Below are 20,308 nucleotides of genomic sequence, written 5' to 3' on the forward strand. Positions count from 1 at the left end.
CCGGGGGAGTGAATAGTAAAACCATAATGCATCAGTCTGGATGATGGTAATGCACTACCACAGACTGAACTCATGCACAACACAGGCTGACGGATGGAGGAGGAGGTTTTTGTCTCAGCTCCCCACTTCATTGCATCACTGTGCAGCGCTCCCAGACCACACAGCACAGTAATAATCAGCCTCATCCTCTGCCTGGACGCTGGTGATAGTTAAGTAGCCAATTTTATTAGAGGCATCTTTGGAACCAGCAAAGCGACTGGGGACCCCAGAGCCCTGGTGCTTGTCAGAGTCAGTGTTGTAATTCAGAAGGTATCTTGGACTGTTCCCGTCTTTCTGCTGGTACCAGGGCACACCTTTAAATGTGTATCCACTGTCGATGGTACAGGAGAGTTTAACTGTGTTGCCAATGGACACTGACACTGAGGGCGGCTGAGTCAGAGTAAACTGGGAGAGGGAACCTGGAAAGAAATAGAAAATGCTGCATGATTGTCATGGCTTGGAGTTAACACCTGCACATTTCCTGCTGAGCCAGGTGTCTGGGAATCAGGAATATGGAGAAATTCAGTGAAATGCTCCCCCTTACCAGAGCAGTAAGTGAGCAGCGTGAGTAGCAGAGGGGCCCAGGCCATGGTGGGAATCCAGACGAGCTCGGCTTCCTGAGGCAAACGGGTCTGTGGCTGGGACCCTCCGATTCTCTTTTAAACCCCCAGTGCTGGAGAACGGCCCCTTCATGCAAATCTGCTCCCTGCTCACTGGCTGCTGCTGTAGAGTTTGTTTGCACCAGGGGGGTTCTCATTAGTGTTCTCTGCCTCCCCACTGCAAACACCTCCTGATCTGAGCGTGTCCTTCCTCCTATTGGTCACTGCTGGCTAGTTACTTTCTGCTAAGCCCCTTTGAGTCCTGTGTTCTTTTCAGCCTTCTCCCATTTGTGTTTTGGGCTAATATTTTCTAGATCCCAATAAACTGGGGCTTGAACACTTCAAATGGGATGGGGACCAAGCACAATGACTGACAGGGACAATCTCTAAAGGGGCGAGTCCTGTGGCTAATTTGCTCAGGTTTGTATCAGGTCTCTATCAAGCCAATGTGGCATTTTTCCTATAAGTTGCCATGGTGGGTGCGGATTACTTGTTTCCCCAGCCCCTCAACAGCAGTGGGACAGTGATTGTAGCCCCCCCGGCTAGGGAAGACAGAGAACGTTTATTTATTAGCAGTTAGGGGTGAAAGGGGTGATGCTGGGGGTTTGTTTTGAATTCAGTGCTGCAGGCCCGGGCTGCCCAGGGAGGGTGGGGGAGTGGGGCAATTTCCCACAGGGCCCCCTCCTGAGACTATAGTATTCTATAGTATTGCAACTTTTTTTATGGAAGGGGCCCCCAAATTGCTTTGCCCCAGACCCCCTGAATCCTCTGGGCAGAACAAAACCCAGGCGATGAGTCTGCTGAGCGGCCCCGGGGCCCAGCTCAAAGGCGGGAGGTTCCATGGCAGAGGGGTGGGAGGTTTGTGACGTGTGACACACGGGGGCCAGGGGGCTGGGAGGAGTGTGACACTGGAGGCGGGTGTCAGAGCCGTTCTTGGGACCCACCAGGTGCTACAATCTACAAGCCCTAGTAGCTGCAGCTCAGCACCTGTCTCTGAGTTGGGGTCCACCTGGCTCCCATGTGCTGTCCCAGGAAAAGGGTTGGTGTCTCACAGTGCTCCAGCCACCCCAGCAGGGGGCGACAATTACACTCGATTTACGGACAGAGAGTGACCAGCAGAACCTGCTCCTCAGCAATCAGACTGTCCTGGGGTAGCTCTGGGGGACAGGGGAGTTCAGTTGTCACGGCCATTTAACTGATACCAGTGGTGGTGTTATTAGAGTCACCCGATGGGCCTATCTCAGCCAGTGATACAAGTTCTGTTGCACTGACTGTTAGATCTCGGCATGGTTCTTTTGTAGCAGCTGATCATATATCAGAAAAAATCTGTTCACTTCTTAATCTCTGTAGAGCAAGACAGAAGAGCTCAGCATTACTACACAGAGAGACATTTTACAATAGCTATAAATGGACAAGGATTACTTCACCCACCACTGCAGTGCAGCCACCTCTGCAGAACATTCCTGGGCAACTTTTTCTTGCACAGTTTGACATTAAATGTACGTGTTAAAAACAATCTTTAGACATCAGTGTCCAGCAGCTACACCAGAGCAGTTATTTATAAATCTCCAACCTAACTCAATGCATTTGGGTTCCTTCAATGCTCTGTCTCATGTCTACCCCACCCAATCTGTCTGCACCAGGGATTGGAAAGGATGCAGCTGTTTGAACACCACAGTCTGGTGCACACACAGGTGAAGATAAATATGTATCAGTTACTTAATTCCATTGTAGACAGTTCACAGGGCAAATGCAGGGCGACGTCGCCCCCTGGTGCCCAGTCGTAATGATCCCTGTCACTGAGCTGCAGAAGAGTAGATGGGAAAATCCAAGTACCTCCCAAATCCCATTTTTTTCTTTCCATCTCTGGAGTTTAAGGAGAGATTCACTGTAGTTCCCAGCTGCAGACAGCCCAGTTTGTTTTATGAATGTGGCTGTGTGTTAATATGTCCCTTCAATTCTCCTCCCATGTTACTGTTTCACATGCAGAGATCGCCCGGACTTGGGAGCACCCGGTGACGTGTCAGATACGTGTTCTCCATCTGGCTGCATCACTGTGTTGCACCCCGACTCCCTGTGCCACAGTAATAACCAGCCTCATCGTCTGCTGGACATCGGTGATGGTTGGGTTGATGGTTGTATTAGCCGCATCTTTGGAACTGGAGAAGCGACTGGGGACCCCAGTGCCGTGGTGCTTGGCAGCACTGGATTTATATCACAGAAGATATTTTAGATTATTTCCAATTTTCGGCTGGTGCCAGGTGGCATGTGGAATCGGGTACCCACTGCTGATGGTGCAGGAGAGTTGAACAGTGCAGCTAGTTCCCACTTGAGTTGCTGCCAACAGTCCTTTTTGTACCAGGTCTGGTCTTGTCCAAATCAGTTCTCGTTTTCGTTTTGCAGCCTCCTCTATTATTGTCTGTCATGAGGCTTTCACCTCCCCAGCACTCAGTTTTCTGCCCTTAACTGTGTCTCTGGGGCCTGTAGTCGACTTGGCGTCTCTTGCCCAACTCTCTGGACCCACTGCCCCAGGCTGTCCAGTCCAGCACCTTGGCCTTGCCTCTGGCCCAAAAGCCCGTGTCCAATCGAGGCTCGTCCTATGGTCAGTTCGTCCAAGCTGTACCCGTCTTGTAACAAGGTTGAGACATCACATTAGGCCAGTCTCTGCCTAGAATTACAGGCCAGGGGAGGTCTCTGAGTAACTGACCCTGCGCTTGTTCATCTGACCTTGTCATTCAGTGTCTAGCTCCACTGCTGGGCACACTCCTGTCTCTCCATGGAGTGGAGGGTGGGAGCTTTGGGACACAGCCACCAACACTCCTGCTTCGGCTAGGACAGCCCCGGCCTTCCCCGCAGCGGGACACTGACTCTGCAGCCAGCAGATGAACTTTTCTATTGAGGTTCTTATGCCGCACCCATCACTGCGGTACCTGAGCACCGAGACTGGCCCACGGGGAACTAGACATGGCCACGGGCCAGTGGCTTGCTGGGCTGCAGGAGCCAGGAGGAGCTGGGGTAATGGAGGCACTAATGAACCTCTGGAGGAGACCAGGGAAGCTGCAAAGCAGTTGGGACGGGGCCTGGGAGGAGGGATTTTGATATCATCTATTATCTGCTACACCCTGTACCCGGACACTTCATCCAGCCCTGGCAACTGGAATGGACTAAGGGATCTGATAGATCATTCCTACATTTCCTCTAACTTCCAGGGGTGTTGTCCAGCTTGTGGGGTAACACAGGGGAACTGCATTAGGGGAGACGTGTCTCTTTACCCCAGGAGCATGTGACCGTCTGCTCCCAGTTTGACCCTGGCAGTGGTGGGTCTAAAAGCTGCTCCTTGTAACTATACCGTGTGGAAAGGACAGGAGCGGTTAATGGGCAGTGGGTGGAGCAGCGCCCCCTGCTGACTGCAAGTGGCTGTAATTCCAAAGAAGGAGCAATCAGTGTCTGATGTATTGAAGAGAAGCAGCAAACTGTGCAGCCAGTGCAGAGCCCAGCTGGAGGGGATGAAGACGGGAGGTTTTTGTCTCAGTTCCCCATCTGGCTGGATCACTGTGATTTGCACTACCAGTCCACACAGTACAGTAATAGTCAGCCTCATCCTCTGCCTGGACACTGGTGATGGTCAGGGCAGCATCGTTACTGGAAATGGACCCGGAGAACCGGGCAGGGATCCCTGAGGGTCTCTTATTAGTTTCATATATGAGCAACTTAGGAACAGAGCCTGGTTTCTGCTGGTACCAGGCTGGATAGTTGCCGCTGGTGATGGCTCCAGTGCTCAGGCTGCAGGACAGAGTGACAGTCCCTCCTGGGATCACTGATATCGAGGGCTCCTGAGTCACCACGGGCTGCGAACTGACCCCTGAAATCAATGTTACAGACAAACTCAGCACAAGGACCCTGGATCATCAGACAAACCTCCTCACCTGCAAGTGTCCTTCATATTTTTGTCACTATAGCAAATAATTCCCTCACCTGAGCAGTAAGTGAGCAGCGTGAGGAGCAGAGGGGCCCAGGCCATGGTGGGAATCCAGACGAGCTCGGCTTCCTGTGGCAAATGTGTCTCTGGATGGGATCCTTTGAAATCTCTCTTAAACCCCCAGCGCTGGAGAACGGCCCCTTCATGCAAATCCAGTCCCTATACATTGGCTGCAGGTTTTTAAAAAGTCTTAAGCCTCAGTTCTAACAACAAAGACACTCACATTTCAAATTTAACTTCCAGTTTAGGCTTCATTTTAAATAAGATTTTTTTATTTAAAAAAATAGAAGTACCTCCCTATAAATTTGTACATTTTCAATTATTATTTCAAGTTCAAATTGAATCAGATTTTGGTAGTACAATTTATTATAAGGAGTCCTTCCTTTAACCTAATCCTTAAATAATATTTAGCAGAATCCTATGATGCCATCACACAGACTGACAAGTTCTCTCTCACTGCCAGTGCAGGGAGCTGGATCTCGGAGAAATGTTTATTTTTAGTTATGGGGAATCACAGGTTTACAAGCTGCGCATGTAGCAGAGTAAATCTGATCACTACTTAGTCTCTCTGACCAAATAATTTTAGTCTGTAGGCAGCAATTGCAACTATCTACATGGATGCAAACATCAATATTACATCAAGAAGTCCATTGGCACCTTAAAGACTAAGCGATTTATTTGGGCATGAACTTTCATGGGTAAAAAACCCACTTCTTCAGAGTGAGGTTTTTAATCCATGAAAGCTTATGCCCAAGTACATCTGTCCTTGTTGTTTTTGTGGATACAGACTAACACGGCTCCCCCCGATCTTGATAAATGTTACATGGTGCCAAACACTCTGTAATGACTGTCAGCTAGATTATCACCAGGAGAACTCTAGAACTAAAGCAGGAGCCTCTATATCTTAAGCCTAAGGACTAAGGGGCAGATTTTTAAAGGTGCCTAGTTACATCTTTAGGTGTCTAAATCCCTTTACTAATCAAGTCCTGTCCTTGGTATCTGCGCTATGTTCTGGACAGACGGGGAAGCGTGATCCACACTGAATGGAGGGTGATGCTACAGCACCTCCTTGTGGCCTCTTGTCCCTGACTTTTCTAGCTACTCCCCTGTCCTCCTGGCCCCTCACAGTGACAGAGAAACAAACCTGGATCATTCCCGTGGAGTTAGACTCACTGGGCCAAACCCAGCGGGTGAGTGGCAGGGGATGTCAGTCACATGTGGGTACAGCTAGGGGTGCTCAGCTCTGAATTCGCTCCTTAGCTGGAACTGTCTCTGTGTTCTGTGTCTGTACAGAGCCCAGCACAACGGGGACCTGGGCCGTGACCTCTCCTCCCAGGGGCCACAGAAATACAGATACGTAATAATCACAGTGATGCAGCCACCTCTGATGGACATTCCTGGGCAACATTCTGCAGAGATGTTCAGCATTAAATGTAATGTTGGTTAAATTACATGTAATTATAAAAACACTTTGCAAAGAAATATCCAGCCATTACAATGAGAAGTGGTTCATAATTCTGCAACCCAAATCAGTACATTTGGGTGCCTGGGGACCTGCTGTCTCTCCTCCTCCCCCACCACTCGGTCTGAATGAGGGAGCTGAAAGGACGCAGCTGTTCAAACAGCACGGTCTGTGCACCAGACTCTTGAAGACAAATGTGCGTTAAACCGTTACTTTATTCCATTTGAAATACTTTTCCATTAAAGTGTTAGGAAACAGCGCCCCCTGGTGCCCTGTCATAACTGAACCACATGTCACCCCTCCGCAGAAGCGTAGATGCGGAAAATCCAGGTGCACCTCAAATCCCATTTTATTCTCTCCAGTCTCTGGCGCTGAAGGAGAGATTCATTCCAGTTCCCAGCCGCATGCAGCCCAGTTTTAGCCTTATCAGTGTGGCTGCCTTCAGACTCCCCTTGCGTGTTAATATTTTACATCGAGGGACGTCAAGGGCCCAGGCACCCCCTGTAACTCATCAGACAAGTACAGGGCAGTTTCCAGGGAGGGAGGGGGTGTGTTGAGGAGGGGTCTTTCTACTCAGTGGGTCTCGGTGAGGCTTTGGTCTCCCTTAACACAACCATTGGCAGGTTCACGTCTTCCGAACATGGCCTGGACCTTGTTATTTCAAGAGAAAATGAACCACGTTTCCTTCATGTGTGAAAGGCTCCTCTCAGCCCCAGACACCAGGTGCTGCCTTTGATATTTGTAAGGGGCTTTGCCCCATGGGATCTAAGGCAATCTGAACTCTGGCCTGTGTGGTTCATACCCCCACACTCAGTAACTCTGTATTGGCTGATGGGTGAAGTTAACCCCCTGGTGCCTTGTTTAATTTGATCATTCAACAGGCTCACCCCTTACTAATTTCACCAATTCTTCATATGCTGATGGAACAGTTGTTTCCAGACTTGTCCAGGTTTACGTGTATATAAAAATCCAGTCGTTACACTGAGAAGAGGTTCATAAATCTACAACACAAGTCAATACATCCACGTTCCATCAACCCTCTGTCTCAGCCCTCCCCCACCCAGTGTGTCTGCAGGAGGGGGTTGAACAGATGCAGCTCTCTGATCACCACAGCCTGTTGCACACGCCGTTGAAGGTAAATGTGTGTTAAACCCTGTATTTCATTACCAACAGTTCACAAGCGCTAGAAGACAGCGCCCTCTTGTGCCCAGAGTCACAGCTGCACCACAAGTTACTATCCGCACTACAGCAGCTTCTCATTGAATTCTCTCCAATCTCTGGAGTTGAAGTAGATTCATTACAGGTCCCAGCTACATACAGCCCAGTTTGCCATTTTGGAGTGTGGCTACAGTGTCCTTCCAACTCACCTCCTGGCTAATATTTACATTTAGGAATAGTTAGGACTGGGGAACCCCTGTGACTTGTTAGAAACGAGTATACCAGGACAGGGGTGAGTGGTGGTCTTCTGTGTTTTGTTTAACCAGGCCATTTTGCAGGCTCAGCCTTTACTAACGGGGCTGTTCTTATAATGGCCAGATCCGTCCCGTTCCTACCCTGGCTCTGCTTGTGTCTGAAATGCCTGAGCTCTGGGATCTGACACCAGCTCAGTGGGCTCTGAGTTTTACTGAAGAATGAGCTGGTATTTAACAGGCAGAAACTGCCTCCTTTCATGGCATGGATCTGGGAACTGGATTTAGGAATGTTTCCTTTAGGATTATAACTGAATCCAATTGCTGCAGCCAGGCTGGGGGGCGGGGGGAGGTGTCAAATCCTGGTCCCACTGAAGGAGATGATAAAACTGCTGGTCAATTCAGTGGGACAAACACTTTGCCTTAAATTTCCAGAGCTTGATCGAGTTAGTGAGCTGCCATCACAGGGGAGTGGGACAACACATGGGGACACCTCAGTGCTCCCAGAGTGGGTGAATGATCATAACTTAGCACTGACACATGATGGGCTTGTGCAGTGTTGGAAGAGGGAAGAGCAGGTTTTGAGGTCCCCATCTGGCTGTGTCACTGTGCAGCACCACTAGCCCCTGTAGCACAGTAATAATCATCCTCTACTTGAACGCTGGTGATGGTTAAGTAGTCAGTTGCATTGGAGGGGTCGTTGGAACCAGAGGTGCGACAGAGGGTGAGGGCTCCGGCTAGGGGTGAGGGCTCTGGGGTGGGGAGGGAGATGAGATGTTTGGGGTGCAAGAGAGAGCTCTGGGCTGGGGCAGGGGGCTGGGGTGTGACGGGGTGAGAGCTCCAGCTGGGGACAGAGATGAGATGTTTGGGGTGCAGGAGGGGGCTCTAGGCTGGGGCAGGGGGTTGGGGTGAGGGAGGGGGTGAGGGCTCTGGTTGGGGGTGCGGGCTCTGGGATGGGGCCGGGGTTTGGAGTGCAGGAGGGGGCTCAGGGCTGGGGCAGGGGTTTGGGGCATGGGAGGGGGTTCGGGGAGTGGGCTCTGGGCAGGGCTTACCTCAGGCAGCTCCCAGGAAGCAGCGACATCTCCCTCCAGCTCCTAGACGGAGGTGCGACCATGTGGCTCTGCATACTGCCCATGCCTGCAGGCGCAGTCTCCTCAGCTCACATTGGCCACAGTTCCTGGCCAATGAGAGCAGCTGAGCTGGTGCTGGGGGCAGGGGCAGCACACAGAGCCCCTGTGGCCATCTCTCCACGTAGTAGCTGGAGGGAGATGCTGGCAGGTTCCCAAGAGCCGCACGGAGCCAGGCAGGGAGGCTGCCTGTGCCGCCAACTGGACATTTAATGGCCCCGTCAGTGGTGCTGACCAGAGCTGCCAAGGTTCCTTTTTGACCGGGCATTTCGGTCAAAAAACAGATGCCTGCCAACCAAAACCTAACTCCACAACAAACCTAGCAGCAGCCCATCTACTCCATGTGCTCTGAGCAAATCGCTCCGGGGTCTAACACCACAGGGTTCGATCGGCGCAGTTCCCTGTGGTTTGGGGAGACGGGAGATACGTGTCCTGGTCTGTGGCAGCCCATACTGTCCTGTGAGCAGCGCGGGGACTTGGGCAGCACAGAGGACAGCCCGTGATCCAGTGAACAGCTGGTGTGTTTTCCCTACAGCTTTCCGTGCGGGCCAGTAATACAGAGGGAACTTAGCTGGCGGGTCCTGCTGCTGGCAGGATCCCTGCTCGCCAGTCACCCGCCCCCCAACAGTGAGTGATGGGGGAGGGGGCCCAGCAATGGCCGACCATGGGGGTGGGGGTGCAAGGCTGGTGGCAGCACGTGGGGCCAGCCACTCCCCATGCTGCGCCGCACCCCCCATCCCGTTTCCAGCCCACGCTGGCTGCCCGCTGCGAGCTGCGGTGGCTGGTGAATGGACTGGCACCAGGTGGCCGTCAGTTACGTGTTGCCTCTGCTGCCTACCCATCGGTCCTTACGTGCTTCCCCTCTCACTGTTCTCTCCCTCCTTTGCCCCTTCGATCCCCCCCAGCCCCACTGCTCCTCTATATCCCCCGACCTCAGCGGGGCGCATCCCGCTTCCAGCGCCGTGTGGAGAACCAGCCCCTGGTCAGAACACTCAGCTCACCAACAGCCTGGCGGGAGGCTCCTTCCTTCCCCCACTGCCTCTGGCAGGGCCGCCCCCCCCCCGGAAGGCAAATAAAAAGAATCCAGCTACTCAGTATTTCTTTTTAGCAGGAGCTCAGTCAACTTGATGTTAGTTTGAACGTTTGTATTGCATCATTCTGCTTGCCATGGAACTCACTTGAATACGAATACGTTTACCACGTGTCCTGTATTCAGCATAGGGAAATACCATCACCCTACACAGGCTGAGGTTTTTTGTCTCAGTTCCCCATCTCCCTGCATCTCTGTGTTTACAGCCAGATGCTACCACTGCCAAAAGCTCCAGCACAATAATAATCAGCCTCATCCTCTGCCTGGACCCCAGTGATGGTTAAAAAAGCCGTGTTCCTGGAGGAGTCTTTAGAGCCAGTGAACCGATCTGGGATCCCATCACCTCTGTTGCTGGTTTCATGAAGCACAAAGCGAGGGGCTTGGCTAGGTTTCTGCTGGTACCAGATTATAGGGTAACTGCCAATGCTGTACCCACTGCTCATGGCACAGGAGAGTTTAGCTGTTTGGTCCAGAGACACTGACTCTGCAGACGGCTGAGTCAAGACGTACTGGGAGCTCGACCCTGAGAGAAGGGAACAAATAGAGCAAAATAAAAATTCAACGTCTCACTGCCAGGGCTAATTCTAAAGAGACTATTTCCCTGTGTTAGATCTCAAATACCGTCCAGTGTTACAGTAATAAAGTAAATAAGACCCTTTCCCGCAGAGCACCTGAACAGTAAGTGAGCAGCATGAAGAGCAGAGGGGCCCAGGCCATGGTGGGGAATCCAGACGAGCTCGGCTTCCTGAGGCAAACGAGTCTCTGGCTGGGACCCTCCGATTCTCTCTTAAACCCCCAGTGCTGGAGAACGGCCCCTTCATGCAAATCTGCTCACTGGCTGCTGCTCTGACAGGGCAGGTCACAGGGCTCTGTCTGGGTCAGGATATAAAAATAATCCTGTTCCTGTTCCATAAACGGCCCAGAGCCTTGGGAGGGGGCAGGTGTCACTCTGCTCCTGACAACTCCTGAATTATTTTCAAGAGTCCTTTATTACTTCTTTGGCTCTAACTGTCTCCTAAGGGATATCCCCACCCGCACCAAACCTGCTGTGAACAGACAGGCTCACTGGGGAAATGTCTCTGTTTCCAGCTCCCGCACAGAGGAGTTAGGAACTCTGGGAAGGATGGTCTCTTCCCACCCTACATTTCTATCATTCTACGATTCTAAAGTTTGGGTGACTTTCTCTGCCCAGGTACAGAATTTAGCTGGATGTTCAAACCGTCCCTCCCTGCCCACCATGCCCTGCAACGCTCTGAGAGGCTGTTTGAAACCACAATGAGGCTTTGGGTCTGACATGCTCAATTGCAGCCGCCATATTGGATCTGCTCTTTGGTCCACTTCTATGGAAGTGTTAAACATTTCTCTTCTTTTTCACAGTTGGTACAAGAGCTCTCTCTGTCTCTCTGGACACTGACACAGCCCGGTCACTGGAGTATCTGATGGGAAGGCCAATTTGTAGCTGCTTCAAAATCAAACACCCTGTCTGCCTCCCACACGCCCATCTGAGTGATGTCACCAGCATCACCACAGGTTTAACCGCCCTGAGAATTCACAGCCTCCCCGGAACCCACATTTCCTCATCTCTGAGGTGCAGTGACCCAAGTTTTCAGTAGGAGGATTAGAGCGGCAGAGCTCCAGAGCAGTTCTCCCTTCATTCCTGTTCTCTCCAAGGTGCAGACCACAAATGAATGGGCAACTGAAACCGTTTCTACAGCTGGTTTGGAACTCAGCCACACACAGGACTTTCTAGTGTGCCCAAATCAAGCCCTTACCACCAACTGTTTAGAAGGTCAGTGCTGACTCCAAAGAATGCTCCTTTGTTGGCATTTATTCAAAGGTCCTGTGTACCTGGCCTGACTGAACATTGTCCTCCTTCCCCACTCACCCCCCATGGCCGGGATTCACTATCTCGCTGTGTATAGCTACTGACCATTTCCACAAATTGTGCTGGAATCTCCGTGGGAGCCACAGTCCACAAAGGTCACTGGACCATGCGTGTCTGGTGTCTCTTAATAACCTGAGCACTCCTCAGTGGAGACATGGTGGAGAAACCAGTGTTCCAGCAGGTTTCTCCAACTCCCTAGGCCCACATCCCCTCTCCTTCAGGGAAAGGAAAGATGCAGCTGGCGGAACAATGAGGTCTAGAAACCAACTGGCAAAGCAATAGGAACTGCTGTCATATTTAACGATTCCCAGGGCTAACATGACACAGTCCCAGAACTCCCAGCAGTACCAGGAGAGGGCAGCAGAACCCACTGGGGGTGAACTGTTCTTGGGACGGGGTTCTACCTTCAAGCCTGGCCTTCTTAGAGTAGGCTGGCTGCCCAGTCAGAGTCCGACAGGGCTGGTGATGCCCCTCCCTCCAGGTGGTCTGGCTCTCTCCTGCCTCCCTTTGGAACAAAAGAACTGCCACACTGACTAAGTGTAAAAGTGAGGTTCTGTGTAATATACAGAGATATTTAATCCAAGGAAGGGTGAGTGTTCCTGGCTGTGCTTCTCAGCAGGGGCGGGGGAGACTGTCCAGTCTGCCTGACACTTGAGAGAGGAATTGCCAGAGAGAAAAGGCAAAACTTCCTTTGCATTTTATAAAATCTTATGAGGCTGAAATAAAAGGGAGACATTACTATGAATTCAATTTCTTGGAGTATGTGTGAGAGGCACCCAAGGAATAGCCATGGTTCAGCAACATGCCTAGGAAATAATTCATGTCTGACACGAATAAGACTCGGGAAGTGACAGCTTGCAATCTGGGCATTTAAAATAAACCACACACTGAAGAAGGATTGTTTGCTCTGACACAGTGCATGGGAGGACACGGCTCCAGATTCATAGAGTTTAAGGCCAGAGGGGCCACTAGATCACTTAGTGTGTCCTCCTGTATGTCACAGGTTACCAACACCTCCCAGCACCTGCACACTAAACCCAACAAATGAGACCAAAGTGTCACAGCCCACAAGAGACTAGACTATTATGTGCCCTGGTAAAGACTAGGAAAGCCCGCAGTGCTCGAGGCCTCTGCAGTGCACAGAAACAATTATGTGACAAATACCCAGATAATCGTGGCAAGTGACCCGCACCCACACGCTAGATTGGTTACTTGACTGCAATGCTGGAATAGTCCAGCTTTGTTGCAACACCCCTTTTGACACACAGGGCATGGAATCATTCTTAGCAGGTGGCATTGTGAAGCTACAGATGTATGTGCATCAGACTCCAGAAGCAAACTTTTGCCTGAAGGACCACTAAAAGGCTGATATGAAATATTCGTGTAGCACACAAAACTAAGTGCTTGGGAAGTTTCCTTCCAAACTGAACCCAGGAGTAAATGAACTATAAAATCTAATAGTTCTGTTAACAGAGGATCACCTGCTCAAGGTCTCTAGACCTCAATCCAAACTGGAGTTAAATTTCTGCAGCACTATTATTACAGCACCCCAAAGAGGGGCTTACAATCTAACCAGACAGAACAGACAGTGAATGAGATAAATGGGTCTATCACACAAGCAAACTGATTGAGGCGAAGTTTGGCGCATGAATTATTAGTTCCATGTTTTATTTTTCTCCACTCCTGGCCCACCCCCTTTAACTGCTCATTTCCCCCCGCTTGTCCCTAATATCTCCGAAATTTACAATGGGTTCCTGACAATAGTAACACTGGACAGATGATCTTCTTACACCTGTCAGTGCTGGGGCGATCCTAGGAAACTGACATCTATAGACTTGGTTACAAGTGATCAAGGTAGCTAATAGTGAAGAAACTGCTGCAGCGTGTCCCCAAACTGTATGAAACTATGGCGACTGCATGGTACAGAGAATGCGTTCAGAATCAGGATCAATCTTCTGTCTTGAAGATCATCTGGGGACCCTGATCAGGCCCTTGGGACCTTCAGTCCTCTTTGGCAGTCCATATACCTCAAGCTACATATGGAAAAGCTCCTGTCAGTCCTGCTTGTGTGGCATCACAAATGTCACAGGCAGCAACAAAGGGCTCCCAAATACTGAGCCACTTTGCAGCATTCAGGACTGAAACCTTTTATCACTCCATCTGTACACTGGATCAAGTACCCACCAGACATCATGATTCCAGCTTCCAGCCATTGCACTGCTCTCCAATCACAGAGCTGCTCTCCACTTCTGCATAACATCTCTAAATGGCTGACTGACAATAGACTTTTGCAGAACTTCATGGACGAACATGTTCTGGGACAGGTTTCTGGGTCAGATGGGGAGTCGTCTGTCTCAAGCTCAGGTTCACTTCGAACCAGTCTCACAGAGGTTGGGGTATTACTTGTACACTCATGCTAGCTTATATTTTTAATTAGATGAATCCCATCAACCATATCCATTAGCAGAGCTGGTCACTGTTGTCATTACAGATTATATTTGTTTCATATTTAGCCCCCTTTTTTTGTTCTGAACTGATTTGTGAGCTGACTCTGATTTATTTGAATGTGTTCATAATGAAAAGTATTGCCTGAGTAGTTTGGATGAATAATGATCTGTGGTGGGTGTTTATCCCATACATGCCATGAAAGGATTAGTATCAGCCTGAGAGTACAACTAACCTGCCTGCTGGCACCCACCTGGAGGGTGGGCCATGCCTAATTAAAAATTAAAGTCCAGCTGGAGGAGAGCAGGGCTTGTTTCCATAAAGAGCTGGGTGAGCCCAGTTGCAGGGAAAAACCCAGAGCAGAGAAGGTGGGGAGTTCCTTCTCTCTGAGAAGTAGTCTGCAGGAAGGCTGAGAGGTGAAATGGGAATACACCAGACAAGTTTCTCTGGGGGAAAACTGGAAGCCTGACTGGAGACAGGGGCCTGGTATGCTGGAGCCTACCTGAGTCCCTGAGTGAAGGGGGAGGAGTGTGCCAGCCCCTGGATCCTGGGATGGATTGAGGCACAGGACCCAGAAGGGACTAGACTCTATAAAGTGGTACAGCAAGAGAGCCAGGACACTTACATAGCTGGAGTAGGCCAAAGAACAGCAGGGGAAACCGAGGCAAAAGGTGCTGCAATGCCACAGCCAGCCAGGAGGGGGCATGTTGTGGCAGCTAGTTTGCCATATTATTAAAAGATCATTTGGGAAGAGGAGTTTGGCTCTGGGTACTTTATAAACCAACTTCTGTAGCAAGTGGGTTAACCAGGAGATTTTTGTCTCAGTTCCCCATCTGACTGTAACACTGTGAGGAGCACCGCTGTGCCCCACAGCACAGTAATAGTCAGCCTCATCCTCTGCCAGTGTCCCGGAGATGGTTAAATAGCCCGTGTTACTGGAGGAGTCTTTAGAGCCGGTGAACCGATCTGGGATCCCATCGCCTCTGCTGCTGGTACCATATAGCACAAAGCGAGGGGCTTGGCCAGGCTTCTGTTGATACCAGTATACAGTGTAACTGCCAATGCTGTACCCACTGCTCATGGCACAGGAGAGTTTAGCCGTTTGGCCTGGAGTCACTGACTCTGCAGACGACTGAGTCAATGCCGGCTGTGAACTGGCACCTAAAAGAAGAATAAAAGCTTGAAGCTGTAAACTGAGTCTTTAGACGTTATTAAAAGTGACCAAGTCCCAGGTTCCATCAGTCACCCAAGTTAAAATAAATCTGCAGAAACATTCCTTTGAAATGTTCTATTATTCTGAAGTTACAGTATAACAATTACAGCTAGTGCTCATAATCTTGTTGAAAAGTTACCAGAGCAGTAAGTGAGCAGCGCGAGGAGCAGAGGGGCCCAGGCCATGGTGGGAATCCAGACGAGCTCGGCTTCCTGAGGCAAACGGGTCTGTGGCTGGGACCCTCCGATTCTCTCTTAAACCCCCAGCGCTGGAGAATGGCCCCTTCATGCAAATCTGCTCCCTGCTCACTGGCTTCTGTTGCCAGCCCCTCCCCTCATTCTCTATCAGAAGAACAAGAAACCATCCCAGGAGGGTTCATGTCTGTGAGAGGGGAAAGACATTCCAGTATTATGGTGATGTGGGCCAGATACACAAAGAGATAGCTGGATACACAGAGAGAGAGAGAGCATTACTTTTTTCATATGATGCTGCAGACAACTCCCTGATTAGCTCAAGAAAAAGGGTGGGGGGGACCGGGCAGTAGGGAGGGCAAAATGAAGCCCAGTCTTCATGATATAAATGCTTCCCCAGCTCCCAGAGGAGTGGTGCACAGGACACTCGGATATTTCAACTTTTGCTTCTCTTTCTTTAGAAACTCTGTCAGACCCCAATCCTTGCAAAGAAAAGCACAGCAGGAATTCCACACTTGTTACTGAGAGCACTAAATAGCATCCTGGCCTCCCAGGAAAATCCTGTGCCGGGAACTTTTTGTTAGTAAATTTTCATTTTGTCCTCCTTATGAATCACTCTACTGCACAGCTTCCAGCTAACACCTGGGGCAAAGTTTCTCTTTTACCCCCAGGAATACTCCGCGGAGTGAAGTGAGAACAGAAGTTGGTGAAGTTTGCAGTTGTTTCACTGGAGGATGGTGACTGATTGCCCTGATGGAGGAACGCAGGTGGAGCACTGGAGTGTCTCTTTCACCTTATACAAATAGATACTCATCGTGTGTGGGGAGCTCCTGGGCCTAGAGAGAAGCCCCTGGAGCTGAGCAGGAGACATCCTACGTTTTAGTTATAATTATTATTATACCATGTATTAATAAGGTCCCCCCACTCTGTGTCTGGGACCCTTTACACAGGATGGCATGACACCAAACAGCAGCTTTCCCCCAATGAAGAGCATTTACTTCATGACCCCCCCCTTATCACCTGACCCAGTTCCCCTGAGGAGACCAGAAATGAAGTACAGTCTATACTCCTGGGGCCTGGCATTTTTGCTCTTGTATTTGTGCACCTGCTTTGCACATGTAATTCCCAAAGCTGTACGTGCACATCCCTGCTATGGAAGGAGATGGAGAGCCAGGCCTCAGTCTGATCATTTGTGTGCCCAGATATCGATTCATGTACAACTGCAGTGACTGTGTGGACAAGCAGCAAAGAGTCCCGTGGCACCTTATAGACTAACAGACGTGTTGGAGCATGAGCTTTCGTGGGTGAATACCCACTTCGTCGGATGTGTGGACAAGTGCACCCAACAAACACACATACGAGCAGAGACTATATTGTGCTCCAGACTGGCCCAATTCCACCAGGTGCAGAGCACCCTCCATTCCTGATGCCTGCAGTGGGAGCTGAGAGTGCTGTGCACCTCCCAGGAGCAGCTCAGCCCCCACCAGGATCAGGGCCTCAGTGGCCAGGCTCGGACATATTCCTGGAGGACCTAGTTGCAGAGTCAAAGTCCCATCCCAGACAATGCCCAGCCCCCACTGCGCAGAGGCACCCCCAGCCCATTGCAGGGGCCACAGTGATGGAACAATGATAGTAAAACTAATCTGGGAAATATGTTTAAAGCATGAGGACCTGAGAAATACATCACACATTTAAACTGGAGAAAGAGGGGATTTTAATTCTCTTGGTTTTCCTGCAGAGAATTATGTCCATTTTTCATTATGGGATTCACACCCTGGATTTAAAAAATCTTCTCTGTACTGGGTACATACTCCTCTCCCAATGACCAACTGCACTGGAGAATTGCCAATGATCCCACTAACAGTATTACACAAACAGCACTGCTGGGCGGGGTAGGATATGCACGTGCAAGAAGTGCATGACGAGCAAGCGAATACCTTCATGGTCAAACCTGCCATGCATGGAGGAGCAAAACTTCCTCCTCTGCACATTCGCCTGCTTCAGTTCACAGCAGATGCACAGAGAGCACAGAACCACCCTGTATTTATCTAATTCCATCACACACCAGGGACCTGCTCATCAGTACCAGCTACACACAGTATAATGGGCAGACATTGCCACCTAGAGGCCAGAACCAAAAAGGCCATTCCTCATTGCTGTGTTGCTGTAGCCAGCAACACAGCAATAGCCATTGGACCCAGGATATTAGCGAGACAAGGTGGGTGAGATAATGTATCTTTTATTGGACCAACTTCTGTTGGTGAGAGAGACAAGCTTTTGAGCTTACACAGGACTGAAGAAGAGGTATCTGTAGCTTAAAGCTCGTCTTTTGTCATATATAACAAATGCAAATATTTGCATTTGGAGAAAAACAGATGATGCAGTCCCATTGTATGGTGATGATAACACACATTCCAGTCCACTAATATCTCTGGAGGATGGTAAACAGAAGCTACTAAAGTTAGACATTTTTAAAGCAGTGAGTCCAGCTAACTTGCCTCCAAGCATTTTAAAAGAGCTGGCTGAGGAGCTCACTGGACCATTAATGTTGATTTTCAGTAAGTCTTGAAGCACTAGGGAAGTTCCAGAAGACTGGAAGAAATGTGCCAATTTTTGAAACGGGTAAACAGTCTGACCTGGGTAATTATAGGCCTGTCAGCCTGACAGTGATCGTAGGCAAGATAATGGAGCAGCTGATACGGGACTCGATTAATAAAGACCTAAAGGAGGATAACATAATTAACATGAATCAAATGGGTTTATGGAAAACAGAACCTGTCAAACTAATATATCTTTTGTTGATAAGATTTCAAGTTTGGTTGATAAAGTAATAGTGTTGACATAATATACTTGGACTTCTGTGAAGCGTTTGACCTAGTACTGCACAATATTTTGATTAAAAAACTAGGATGATAGTATTAGCTCCTGACCACGCACGCTGATTGCACTGTTGTCTCCATGGGAGTCACAGTCCCCAGGGGCTTTGCTGGAACTTGGTGTCTCGTAATAAACTGAGCATTCCTCAGTGGGGGCAGGGCATGCTGAGGAATCCAGCTTTCCGCTGGGCTTTTCCAACGCCAGACCCTCTCTGAGCTGCTTGAGGGAGTGGAAAGATGCAGCTGGCTGAGCGATGTGGTCTGTACAGAACCCTCATACATATATGTGTGTGTGACAACTCCCAGCACCGGATACGAGAGCAAAGCCCACCAGTGATGGGACTAACCCCTGGGCCATGAATTGTGTCCCAAAGCCTGGGCTAGTTAGAACAGTTTGGCTAGGCCGGCTGCTGTTCAGTGCCTGGCAGGGACACAGAGCGCCACCCATTGTGGGAATGAAGCTTCACAGAGTGCATGGAGCCCTCCATGTCACTAAGACGTAGGGTGACCAGATAGCAAGTGTGAAAAATCGGGACAGACGGTGGGGGGTAATAGACACCTATGTAAGAAAAAGTCCCAAATATCGGGACTGTCCCTATAAAATCAGGACATCTGGTCACCCTACTAGGACGACATTTATTTATGACAAGAATGAGCCTCAGGAAATGACACTCTGCAATTGCATATATTCAGAATAAACTACCAAGCGAAGATAGCTGTTCGCTCTTATCCAGTCCACTGGAGCACCTTTCTCCTAGCGCTCGAGCTTGATGCTAGAATCAACCAGCTTTGCTGCAACATCCGGTGCAATAGCTGTGATAGACAGGGCCAGCAAGTCACTCCTGGCTGAAGGAATTATGAGAATACAGCTAAATATGCTTCTGTGATGAGGTGAAACCCCCTCAGGGGCTGGAAAGGGATTAATAGTCAATGAATTATGGCACAGGTGCAATAGATGTACCTAATTAGTTACTTCAAGTTCTCAGCCAGAGGGCCGGGGGTGCACCAGGTAATAACTTATTGGACACCTGGGCCTGACAGAAAGGAGAGTTCAGTCTGGAGGGTGGAACCACCGAGGGCAAAGGGGACACAGCACAGGGGCCTGAGCCAGAGTCCACAGGAGAGCAGAGACCTCAGGGAGGCAGCCTGAGGGGCCAGCACTCAATACCAGAGCTTGGGGAGTCAAGAAAGGAGATTGGAGAGCGAGCCCAAATGAAGGGCTGATCACTGAGAGACTTTGGGACACTAGTTTGAGCTTTTTTACCCCCCAAAAGATTCCAACTTAGGCGCTGGAACAAAGATGTCTGCAACATTGGGCCCTGACACCAGGGGGCACTCACGAGGCTAGAGGCACCATTTCCCAAGCCAATCTTGAGAAACAACCAGGATCGGTAAATCTTCCAGGACAAGGAGGATCTTAGGAAAATGACAAGCACAAGTCGAGATCAGTGGCTCTCAAACTGTGGTGCTTGGAATGCTCCCTGGTGGTTAGAGGACATGGTGCTGGCTCCTCCTCCTGGTTTCTAGGTGCTAAATTGCATCAAAATTGCTATAAATACATTCAGTTCTTTTGCATTTCCATGTCAACCATCACTGTGTGGTTGCCACAGGGACACTCTCGATCACAAATCGGAGGGGAGGTGGGGTCATCACAGTCATGAATGGGAGACAAAATACCCCTCAAGACAATCTCTCCATCCAGGCGTGGTCCCCCCTGCGACAAAGTTGGAGAACCTTTGTCTAGATTACACTGAACAAGGAACCCTCAGAACTGGAGTGCGAAACCTGCAGGACACAAAGAATGCTCTGGGAATGGACTTCTGTAGTCTGGCTTGCAGTTCATGCTGGAATGCTTCTCATGCCCCCAACAGCCTCCTTTGACAATATACATCCCTCAAGCCGCTTTTGAAAAGGCATCTGCCAGTCTGTTTCTGCAGTGCCACAAGCTTCACAGCTGGCAGCCAAAGGTTTCCAGATGTTCTAAGACTTATCA

General features: G+C 49.9%; 2 protein-coding genes and 3 gene segments (V, D, J or C); all 5 read right to left on the reverse strand.

The window, feature by feature from the left end:
* The window catches only part of LOC120386423, a 309,162-nt gene extending 304,471 nt beyond the window's left edge, over positions 1-4,691 (reverse strand). Inside the window, 2 exon segments of the V gene segment in view lie at positions 4,204-4,500; positions 4,614-4,691. Of these exon segments, the coding sequence occupies positions 4,204-4,500; positions 4,614-4,659 (343 nt within the window).
* LOC120386421 (immunoglobulin lambda-1 light chain-like) overlaps positions 1-20,308 on the reverse strand; it is a 459,811-nt gene that overhangs the window by 359,599 nt on the left and 79,904 nt on the right. The gene's annotated exons all lie outside the window — the stretch shown is intronic.
* Positions 1-20,308, reverse strand: part of LOC120386422 (immunoglobulin lambda-1 light chain-like) — a 482,696-nt gene that overhangs the window by 326,626 nt on the left and 135,762 nt on the right. The window lies entirely within an intron of this gene.
* Positions 136-664, reverse strand: LOC120386446. The segment is given in 2 exon segments: positions 136-458; positions 584-664. Coding segments are annotated over 2 exon segments (369 nt in total).
* On the reverse strand, positions 9,906-10,449 carry LOC120386447. The segment is given in 2 exon segments: positions 9,906-10,228; positions 10,377-10,449. Coding segments are annotated over 2 exon segments (369 nt in total).

This window comes from Mauremys reevesii, linkage group 18, assembly GCF_016161935.1.
Source record: "Mauremys reevesii isolate NIE-2019 linkage group 18, ASM1616193v1, whole genome shotgun sequence".
Lineage (NCBI taxonomy): Eukaryota > Metazoa > Chordata > Testudines > Geoemydidae > Mauremys > Mauremys reevesii.